Source organism: Dromiciops gliroides, chromosome 4 (genome assembly GCF_019393635.1).
Source record: "Dromiciops gliroides isolate mDroGli1 chromosome 4, mDroGli1.pri, whole genome shotgun sequence".
NCBI lineage: Eukaryota > Metazoa > Chordata > Mammalia > Microbiotheria > Microbiotheriidae > Dromiciops > Dromiciops gliroides.
The window spans coordinates 302,495,244-302,507,442 of NC_057864.1; the positions used below are offsets into that span (position 1 = coordinate 302,495,244).

Below are 12,199 nucleotides of genomic sequence, written 5' to 3' on the forward strand. Positions count from 1 at the left end.
ATTTCTGTCAAGGGCACCATCATCCTTCCAGGCATCTAGGTTGTCAATTTCAGTGTCATACTGAACCCGAATTTCTCTTCACTGAACATTCAGCCATTTGTCAAGTCTTGCCAATTTTACCTACACAATTTCTATCCTACCCATTCTCTTCTCTTTACTCATACAGGCAGCAGTCTAGGTGAAACCCTCATTAACCTTTGCCTGAATTATTGCAATAGCATACAAATTAGTTGCCCTACCTCAAGTCTAGCCCTCCTCCAATTAATTTTCCAAATACCTGGCAAAGTAATTTACCTAAAGCATAGTTCTGACTATGTCATTGCGTTACTCAATAAACTCTGGTGACTACCTATTACCTATAAGATCAAATATAAACTCCTTTGTTTAGCCAGCTGAAATTAGATGAAATGAATCTGCAGAAACCCAATTCAGAACAGCATGTGACTTCTTCCAAAATGCATTTCAGCAACAGATGAATTGGAATGAGGAAGACAGATCAAGAGAATAACCACAAATTTCGGTTTGACAAGGAGTAAATAGTGATAGGATCAGGGTACAAGAGATTCAGGAAAGGACAGTGTATAGGATCAAGATTATAAAGGTAATGAAGGGCAAAGAAAATAAAAGCTGAAGAACAGGGAGGACTAAACTACCTAGAGATGAGTTTGCACAATTGCAGAAGCTTTCATCTCAGCAGAAAGCAGCTTTGAATCACTGGACCAAGGAGAAGAGGTGGTAGCAATATATGGAAGAACCCAGAGCTTTCTTTACACTGAATCTTGAATACATATTAGAAGATATTGAAAAGATAATACTAATGTAAAACCCTCCCCCAAAGAAGAAACCTTAACATTTGAAATTTGATAACAAACAATGTGGTTAACAACTATTTTAAATTAAAATGGTCTAATTTCCTAATGGAAATGTATGTTTTCCTTCCTTCCTTCCTTCCATCCTTCCTTCCCTCCATCCTTCCTCCCTTCCTTTTTCTTCTTCGTCTTCTTTTCTTTCTTTTTCTTCCTCTCCTTCTTCATATAGAGAATTCTCTAGTAGGAAACTTCATCTACCTATGCAGATTGGCACCTGTCCTATAACATTCTTAGAAAGTTACCTGGGGGGCACTGAAAGATCAAGGGATTTTTCTAGGCTCACACAATCAGTATATGACAGAGATTAGACTTTAATTTCTCCTCATCCCAATACTCTCTATCCACTGTTCCATATTCCTTCCCAAATTTTGTTATGTGATAGTAAGATGGTAAAAGTATGGTATTTTAATCAAAATGTGAACTTATTTGTTGTTTGGTTTTTTATTTTTTATTTTTGTGGGGCAATGAGGGTTAAGTGACTTGCCCAAGGTCACACAACTGGTATGGGTCAAGTGTCTGAGGCCATATTTGAACTCAGGTCCTCCTGAATCCAGGGTCAGTGCTTTATCCACTGCACCACCTAGCTGCCCCAAAATGTGAACTTACAATTGGTGTAAAGCCTCTATTAAAACTAAAACACCAGCAAATAGACTAGTAAACATGTAGGTAGACAGATTTGGTTGTGTTCAATTTAATACCAGTAGGCATAAAATGGCCAGAGTAGACTATTTTAGTAGCAAGGAAATTTTATAAATATTCTTTGCTTCTCCTTAGTAAATACTTGAAATTAAAATTCAGACATGACCTAAAATAACTAATTTTGTCATTTATGTAAATGAGGAAATGGACTTAGATTCTAAATTACATGTAAAAATATTTAAGTCATGCAATAAAATTGTTCAATAACGTTCATGGCCTTATCTCTTGAAATTCTATAAAACATTTGCTCATTTCAATTGAATCAATGCATTTACTTTAAATAAAACTTTTCAAAAATAATTCAAGTGTGAATTAAATTTATCATCTTCTCACCAATTAAAATGGGATGACAAAAAAAAAAGTTGAAATAAATACACTATTTACCCTATCCCTTTATGTTGTGAAGACTATACTGCTTCAGGCTTACACACCTTCATGCAAACCAAGAGAGGCTGGCAGGCTGCAGTCTGTCACAATCCAGATAGTCTGGTCTTTCTCTGAAACATTCTCAATCCATCTGATCTTCAGAAGACTAGAGCAGTTTGTGGGGTCATATTAAAAGTTCAGATGCTCTTTAGCATTGGTTTACATGTTTTAATACTCTGGTTAATGTCCTGATTCCAGGTATTTAGGGTGAGCCCAAACCAGTTTAAGAAAAGATATGAACTCACACAGCTGACCTGGGGGACTTCAGACTAGGATATATATCTTAGTGTCCTTTTGAGACTAATGCACTGGAAGGGTACCAGAACAGAAGGTAACTGATCTTTGGGCTTATCTTGCTCTGAATCTGTATAACAGGAGACTTTCAAAGGCTAGAAAAAGGGGCACGGAGCAAACAGTACTCTACCATGTGGCTTTTCTCCTTGGTGTTGGACTGGCTGTGAATATGGCCCTTTTCACTTATACATATTCTTTCAGAAATGAAGTTAAACAAAGAAGGAAGTTAACTGACATATCTATAAACTGCCAAATGCCACATTTAGACAGACAACAAATTCTCTATAACTTTGCTTCAGAAAACAAATTTCATATATTTCATGCAATTATATTGACTTCTTCTGCTCACTGAAAATTCTTAAAAATGTTTACCTTGTCCTCCTGCCACCCACTTAATGCCAATCCACCACAATGTAAACATAGTACAGTGATGATACACATGAAGGAAAGATACTTGGTTGTTTTTCTTCCTTAGGATGAAGAACACTGTATCCAAGTATTCAACTCCTTTCGACACAAAGTACCACCACAGAGCCCCAGCTATCTGCAAAAGGAAGAAAATAAACATGTTTGTAAATACAAAACAAGCCAGAGTGTGTTTTGCTTATTTCAAATAATTCTATGATTATTCTATGATATATTACATGATTTGGATATTATATTGTATTGTGTTATATATTATGTTATATTGTATTATATAAAACACAAAAACTTATTTCCCCCCCAAAAATTGCTGTCAAAATATTTATAGTATGATACAAAGATCAGTAATCAAGTCTAAAGCTGGATGAACACAATGTTCAAAAAATATTTCACTCATAGATATCTGGATATTTTCTCTATACAATGCTAAATGTCTGAATGCAAAACAAAACAATACTATTTTTGTAAGTTCTTTGACCATTCTTTTCAATTATTACTATAGAAATTTGTCTTAAATTACTATAGAGACTTAAATCTTAACTTTCTTTGTATATATGTAATTCAGGTACATATGCCTAGCATACATGATAACAGATACTTTATACATGTGCTTTATCATAATATAGGTACTTTATCATATAATACACAATATAATATAATATAGATACTATATAATAAAAATTCTTTAGATATCAGCTGTAATACAAATAAATATAATTTAAATATTTTAGATCCATTTAATATAGTATATGGGCTCTTTTAACAAAAATTTCAGCAATTAAGGATCTAATGGAAATGGTTTATACAAATTGAAACCAGAAGCAATAACTGCTAGCAACAATATACTGAGTGCTTTATAGTTTATATACACTTTATAAACATTATTTTATTTGATTCTCACAATGACCTTCTGAGGTAAACAATATGAATATTAGCCTCATTTTCTACATAAAGAGATAACACGGGGTGGGGGGCAGCTAGGTGTCACAGTGGATAGAGCACAGGCCCTGGATTCAGGAGGACCTGAGTTCAAATATGACCTCAGACACTTAACACTTACTAGCTGTGTGACCCTGGGCAAGTCACTTAACCTCAACTGCCTCACCAAAAAAAAAAAAGAGAGAGAGAGAGAGAGAGAGAGAGAGAGAGATAACACGGGTAATAAACATCTGAGCTAGGACTCAAATCTAGGAATTCTGAGTCTACTTCCCATGTTCTTTTTTCAATATAGCTACCACCAAAAGGTTGCAGTATATATATTTCTTTGATAATTAGATTGGTCTGTGATTTCATTGATATAGATATTTCTTCCAAACACATACTCCTAACATTCATAACAGATTTTCCAATAAAACTGCCACAAGAAGTCTAGTCGATGTTCTGGAAGTTTTCCTCTACAACTCCTCACTTTGCATAGATACCAATAAAGAAGATGGGCTATTATTTTTAAATCATTATGCGCCCAGACCATCTTCCTCCCCCGCCCCACCCAACACACCATTCTTCTGATTATATGCTTCATATCACCTTTTCTGCACAATATTTGTAATGTATTTCAGTCTGCTGATGCCCACAGTGTTTCTCCATTGCCTTTAGGTAAATCCTCAAATTTAAATCTTCAGATACTATTTTATTTTATGACTTGTAGCTATAAAATAGCATACTGAGAATTTCAATGTTAAAAAACCCTTTGTTCCCAAGAGAATCTCTGAGTCATTGAGATAATTACAAAATTTCCCAAGGGCCATCAAATCCATCCTCCTACTTTTTTCTGTTTAAGGAGAAGTTTTTCATTGATTAGGATTACCACCACAGACATTTGTTTTTACTCAGGAATTCTTTGTTGGATACGCTTTTTAATGAGCATACAAAGCTATGACGTCCAATAGTTTTGTTCATAAGGGTGACATTTAAATAGTTTTTCCCAGTTTTTTCCCTTTTTTAGACACAAATAATTAAACTCTAACTTTCTTGGGTTTGTTTTCTAAATAAGGTTTTGTGAGTGTTAATCTTAGGATGAATTTTGAACTTTATTCTCTCCTGCAAGGTCTCTGTGATAGTTATGTTAGTCATATGAGTACTCTTGCATATTTTCTGATTTCTCTTCAAAAAGAATATTGGCTTAATTGTCTGCCACACTACACACACACACACACACACACACACACACACACACACACACACACACACACACGATTTTTCCTTCTACATGGGTTATCATTAGGGCTGTCCTCTGAATGAAACATTGCCCCATGTGATTTGCATTTATAGAGTTTCCCCCCATGTAAATCCTCTGTTGCATAGAGAGATGAGATGAACTGTACCACCATGATTGCATTTATAGGGTTTTTCTCTCTCTCTGTAGTCTTTAAGTGTATATAAAAACTTGTAGTTGAATATAAAATTATAGATGCATTTAAAAGCTTGGTTGATATCTAAATTCTTTTTCATATTTATATATTTGTAAGATTTCTCCCCCATATATATCATTTTATGCTTAGAAAAATTTGATAGATATTTAAAATCTTGTCCACCATCATCACATTTATAGGAGTTTTCTCAGACAATGGATTCATAAGGATCAATTTATTTTAACACCCTAAAAATTGTATTGCTTCCACCAAGGAATTTGGTCTAGTCTAGCTGCTTTCTCTAATGCTGTCTCCATTTCCTCATATAGTTAATCCAGGACTGTGATATTAAAATCCAAATGTAATGTCTCTGCTGTCATTTATGGTAAAAGAGAGAGAGAACATGTCATAAAAATCTTTTCAGATGTTTTATATTTTTCATCTGTTGTGCTACTTCCAATTTTATCCTTAAATGCCCTCAGTATAGATCTTTCACTGAAAATTCTTTAAACTTATTTACTCCTTTACTTCTATTTTTGTTGTTTTATGAGGTAATGTTCATAATTTTACACAATTTGCCTTGAAGTTTATATTATAAGCTGCTATTGTTCTTGGCTAATATATCTGTCTATCTGGCAAGAAGATCAAGTATTTACTAGCTTTTTTTGGCTCTTCCTCCTTATGGTAAATGATTTACATTGTTTAAATTTCCTTAGGAAATTTTAATAATTTCTGTCAATATCTGTTCATTAATTTTCCATCTTTTAGCACCAATAGCCTACTTTAAATAGGTCAGGTTGCTGTTTTAATTATGCATCAAATCCTTTTCTCATTTCTATTCTTTCTTCTTTATATAGTTTTTTTTTTTTGCTCTAATAAGTAAGTGGGCTATATTAGGCAGATAATTCAGGAATGATTCCCACTTCAATAATGGGCCATTTCCTGTATGTTAAATATAATTTCATTTTTTGTTATTGCACTATAGGGTGCTCCATAATTAACACCTACCAAATCTGTTCCCTCAGGAACAAAATGTAATAGTCAGTCAGTGAACATTTATTAAGTTCCTACTAAATGCCAAGCACTGTGCTAAGAACTGGGGATGCCAAACAAAAAGGCAAAAGACAGTCCCTGACCTTAGAAGCTCACAATCTAAAGGGCAAAGACAATACTCAAAAGTAAGCTGAAAATCAGAAGGGGAGGAGGAGGATTGGCAAGGAGAGATAACCCTACTGAGTGTTGGGCCATAACAAAGTCCAGAGGACTACAGACAGGTGGGAAATGAAGAGATGGCTTGCATCAGTAACTTCCTTAAATGGAGTTTCTCTGTGGGGCCTTTCTACTCTATACCTGCCACCTTCTTCAATCAGAGGGATAGAGGAGCCATAGGGGTAAGAAGTACTGAATCAGTGGGAGTTCCAGGGTTGATGTAATCTTGTAGGATGCTAAGGTAGGTAAACATGAGGCTCTATGTATTCTAGAGGACTTTGGTCTCTCTCCTTTTTTACTCTCAACCATAATTTCAACATCTTTTTTGCCATCCTCTTCTATGTCTATCTTTGCATTAAAACTATTAAGTATCAAAGAATATGTTGATTTAATTTGGAGGGCCTTCTAGTTCCTCTTAGAATTTCTCTCTCATAATCTCTTTAAGAGATGTAAATACATAAGTTGCTATTATTTTCATAGTAATTTTTTGCCAATTTACATTTTATAAGCCCTATAATAGGAGATAATCAAACATCCCATGAAATTATGTTATTGGTTGCCTCTAAATAAAAGAAAACCAACCAACTTATTTTCTTTTCTCAAGAGAACCTCTGAGCTATCTTTCCATTCAGCTGCAATTTTCTTTTGTCTTCTAGTTTCACTGATGGTGAGAGTATCAAGATTAATAGCATTTCATTTCTTCTAGTAGTGTGTCAACTCAGTGTTCACTGAACAAGTATCTCACATTTAGACAACCAGCAACTCTATGGATATATACAGTAGAAATATTCTGATTCTTAGCATGCTCTGCCCCATCCCTTCCATCACAATGCCACAATCATCAGGAAAACAAAACAGGAGGAAATAGCTATATAGAAATGGAGGCCATTTTATATTTTTCCTTGGTTCATGGGATGCCATGGTCAAAGAATTCATCCCCAAATGACCAGCCTGTGGATAAGCTATAATTCATTGGGCTCATTCTACTATACTACAGTATATATTTCCTGAGTTGTGGATATGATCCTTGTTAAATAATATGCAGTGTTTTTTCTTCCACCTTGTGCTCTCATTAAGCCCTATTAAGACACCAGATGGTACAGAAAGATTACATTACAGTCTAAGATTAAGGGTCTAGTGAGAGGTGACCTCTGTAATATTTTTAATTTTTAAAATGAAACAATATATAATCTTTTCTGAAAGAAAACATTGTAATCCAATATTTTCCCTGTCAAATGTTTATATCTTTAAGTAGAAAATGCAATATGGAAAGAACATGAAGTAAACATTAAGAGATTTTAGACTAGTGAGTCAGTAAGTAAAATCTGTTTTTATCCTTGGGCTATTTAGGAGCTTGACACAGATTCTTTCACATTCAGGCTTAAGTGTTTAGGTTTGTAAGGTCTCATGTACTATGCCTACATTTGTTCTACATAAATGAGATAAGCCTTTCTTTGAAAACAGTTAAAATTCAAAGTGCAAAAAGATAAGTCAATGTATAGAATCAGAGAAAAATACCTATTCAGGACGTAGGATTACTTACTGTAGAGTTTAAGTGCTTGAATCATACATGAAAATGATTGAAGGGAAAGGCTTTAAACAAACTAGTTGCAGTAAATCTATACTTTTAAAACTCCCAATATCACATTATTTAAAGGTGTTTGTATATGATCATTTGTCATAAGTAAGCATTTTCCAGTTGGTAACATGCCTCGTGATCTACCGTTATACTTTTGTGTGATATTGGACTATTCCCATACAAAATGAGTAATTCCTATACTTATTTGTACACTGCTCTTAATCAACAAATAGGCTGGGGAAATAAAAAAATAAATAAATATTTGACTGGTCACAGAGAAATTATTTCCAAAATTAATAAAATAAAATTAATTCCATTTTGTCTAAGTAAATAAATTACAGCCACTATTTATCTTTGAATAACCAACATTTATATTTTCAATAATTCATTACGGCATCAATAATAGTCTCCTGTTAAGTCTTTTAATGTAAAATACTTTGAGAAATTCAATGGTATCAATGCTTTGCTGGCATATTTATGGCTAGCGATATGTAAATTTGGTTTAAGATAACTCTAATCCCTATGAATGTCAGACAACCCAATAATCCTATTAAATTAGTAATCTTCCTCCTTGGAAAGTTTCCAGTGCAACATGAAAGTCAAAAAAGAAATGGTTTCTGACATCTAATATGATGTCTAGTATGCATCTGGTTAGATGTTTAGTGATTTAAAAGATGGTGCTAACTTAAAGCTTCTCATTAATTTCTCATATTCATTCATTCACTTAATATTTATTTAGACCTAACTATGGTCAAAATGCTCAACATCATGATGGATATAAAAAATGGAGGAGCCTATGATCTAGTTAAGTTTACAGTTTAGTGGATCTAAGCTACATCATAAATTCATATATTTAGTAATTAATTTAATTAATAAATTTAAGAATTAATATGATGGGAATATAACTTCCCTGTTTATCTGTCTCCTTTTGACTATCTTCTCCTCACTTGTGTGAGGAGAATATTTTAAAAATAATTCATTGTTCTTTATTTCTTTTCTCTCTTTTTCTATCATTACCTATCAATTCTTTCCTACTTCCAAATAAAAACTCTTTCTCATAACTAATAAGTATAGTCAAGCAAAACAAATCCTCAGCTTGGTCATATCTGGAGATAGCTCACTCTAGAACCCTAGTCCTCTCTGACAAGAGGTGTGAATAGGTTTCATTATTAGTTGTCTGAAAGTCGTGATTGCTCACTACATTGATCAAAGTTAAATATTTCAAAGTGGCTTTTCTTTACATTATTGTAGTCACTACATAAATTGTTCTTCTGGTTTGAGTCATTTCATTATATATCAGTTCACTTAAGCCTTAACTAGATTTTTCTGAATTCGTGTTTGTCATATCCTATTGCACAACATTCCATTAGATTCATATATCGAAATTTGTCTATTCATTCAATATTGAAATACAGGGGCAGCTAGGTGGCACAGTGGATAAAGCATTGGCTCTGGATTCAGGAGTATCTGAGTTCAAATCTGGCCTCAGACATTTGACACTTACTAGCTGTGTGACCATGGGCAAGTCACTTAACCCCCATTGCCCCGAAAAAAAAAAAAAGAAATACAAACCTTTCCCCAGTTATTTGTTACAACAAAAAATGGCACTATAAATATTTTTGTACACATACCCTTTTGCCCTCTGTTTTTAACCTCTTTGGGATAATAGGGTATGTACAATTTAGCAACTTTTAGAATATCATTCTACCTTGCTATTCAGAATAGTTTAACCAATTTACAGCTCCACCAACAGTGAATTAGGGTACCTATCCTAACATTAGGATTCCCTGCAACTTAACAAATGTTATTTTCCTGTTTCACCATTTTTGCCAATCTTATGAGTATAAGATTGAATGTCAGAGTTGTTTAAAATTTCATTTAAAGTCATGCATTTAGAGGTAGGAGGAAACGTGGAGGTCAACTAATCAATCCCCTTCTTTCATAATTAAGAGAATTGCTTTTATTGTTGTTGATATTGAGCATTTTTTCATTTGAAAACAGTCTATTCATATCCTTTGACCAATTATATATTGATCTATTCAGAAAAGGGTCTCATTCTCATTAATTGCCATAATTTTTCTATAGATGTTGGATATTAGATGTTTATTAGAGAAATTTGCTACAAATATTTTCCCAGTTTGCTGTTTCTCTTCTAATTAATTACTATTATCCAATTCTTATTGGAAAGGCCTTGAATATTTCTCCATTATAGAGAATGTTAATTCTTCATATAAGCTATTGTTTGCTTAACTAAGGAAAGGTCAGTTTATTTCTATGATTTTTACTGTTTTTAACATAAATGAATGCTATATTTTGTCAAAAGCTTTTTTCTTCCATCTATTAAAATAATCAGGTGTTTTTAAAATAAACTTCATAATTAATAGTGTTAAATGTTATATGATTTCTTAATATTTAACCAACCTTTCATTTCTGGTTCAAATCCAACTTGGTCATGGTATGTAATATCTTAAATATATCATAGTCAACTCATTATTAATTTTTTTGTTCTAGTTTTGTATTGCTATTCATTAGTTATTGATCAATAGTTTCATTTGTTCTCTTCTATTTCTTCCATGTTAAAGTGTCAGGGCCATATTTGATTCATAGAAGAAATTTAATAGGATTTTTTAAAATTTATTTTTGCAAACTATTTATGTAATATTTAGAATTAATTGAACAGAATTCACTTGTAAATCCATTTGGGCCTGGGAGATGTTTCTCTGAGAGCTAATTTATATTTCATTCAATTTCTTTTTCTGAGATTGTGCTATTTTAATTCCTTTTTATTCTATTAATCTGTTTATATATATTTTTGGGGGGGCGGGCAAGGCAATGAGGGTTAAGTGATTTGCCCAGGGTCACATAGCTAGTAAGTGTCAAGTGTCTGAGGCCAGATTTGAACTCAGGTCCTCCTGAATCCAGGGCCAGTGCTTTATCCACTGTGCCACTTAGTTGCTCCTGTTAATATATTTTTATAATTATTCATCCACTTAATTTAAATTGCTATCATTGTTGGCATACAATTGGGCAAAATAGTTTCTAACAGCGTCTTTCACTTCATTTAATCTGTTGTGAAGCTTCCTTTTTCATTTTTTATTTTGGTGATTTGGTTTTACTTTCCTTTGTAAAATTAAATTATCTAACAATTTATCTACTTCATTATTTTTTCCCCAAAAAGACAGCTCCTACCTTTATTTGTAAATTCAATGTTGTTTTTTCTTTCAATTCCATTAATCTCTTCTTTGACTTTTAAAATGTCTATTTCTGTGTTTAGTTTTTACATTACAGTTCATTTATCTGATTTTTCTTGCTTTTGCTATTTAGAAATATATTTTTCCACTGACTGCTTTGGCTATATCCCAAAAGTTATGCTATGTTTCATTGTTGTCATTTTCTTTGATAATATTACTTACCATTATTATGAGTTGTTCTTTGACGTCTACATTAATTAGGACTATATTATTTAGTCTTCGTTTAATTTTAAATATTTTCCACAAATATTCATTATAATTTTATTATGTTATGGTTGTCAAAAGACTTATTGACTATTTTTTCTATTTAGGTATACAAAGACAAAAATTATAGTCTCTCCCTTGTGGTAAAAATTATTTGTGTTAAAGATTAATATCAAAAGTTTTAGCTGAATCATTTGAGAGGGGCCACACCTGGCCCACCCTGAGATTATGTATGCTACTGAGAAGGACCTCCCCTTTTGGGGGAGGAAAAATGGAATGCAACCGGAAGGGAGGGAACTTCCGGGAAGCAGGGCATGTTCAAGAAGTTCACACTCTTTCGGCCTGGCAAGCAGTCTGGTGGCGTTCGGAGACCTGGCAGAGGCACATGTTTTGCTCTGTTTCAAGCAACTGCTGAATAACTGTAGACTGACTGGGGTTTGGTGAGTTTTAATTAAGGAAAATCCTAAATTCCTTTGAACTAGCTTAACTGGGAACACTCTGGGATTGCATAGGCTAAGCTTAGAGTTAAGACTATCTATCTGTATTTCTACTTCCTTATTTCCTTAATTGGTTTCACCTTTGTGGTTTAATTAATTCCCACATAATAAAACCTGATCCTTTATGAACTAAAGTTCAAAGGCTCCTTTTTTTATTGGCCTGGGAGGAATATATAAAAAGGAAAGTTCAAGGGGGAGATTAAACCTAAAAGAGTCCCTCATATTTCTGGGACCCCAATATTAAGGCAAGTCACCCTAGTAACACTCCATATATCAAATTTTGGCCCTCACACCCTTCAAGAAGCAGGTAAGCGTCACTGTGAATAGAATACTGGGGCTGGAGTCAGAAAGGCTTGAATCCTACCTGCCTCAGAATCCTACTATCTGTGTGACCCTA

General features: G+C 33.3%; 1 protein-coding gene across 1 annotated transcript in view; it reads right to left on the reverse strand.

The window, feature by feature from the left end:
• ELOVL4 (ELOVL fatty acid elongase 4) overlaps positions 1-12,199 on the reverse strand; it is a 64,104-nt gene that overhangs the window by 14,045 nt on the left and 37,860 nt on the right. Inside the window, exon 4 of the mRNA XM_043962559.1 lies at positions 2,661-2,832. Coding sequence (XP_043818494.1) covers positions 2,661-2,832 — 172 coding nt within the window. The remainder of the gene's footprint in view (positions 1-2,660; positions 2,833-12,199) is intronic.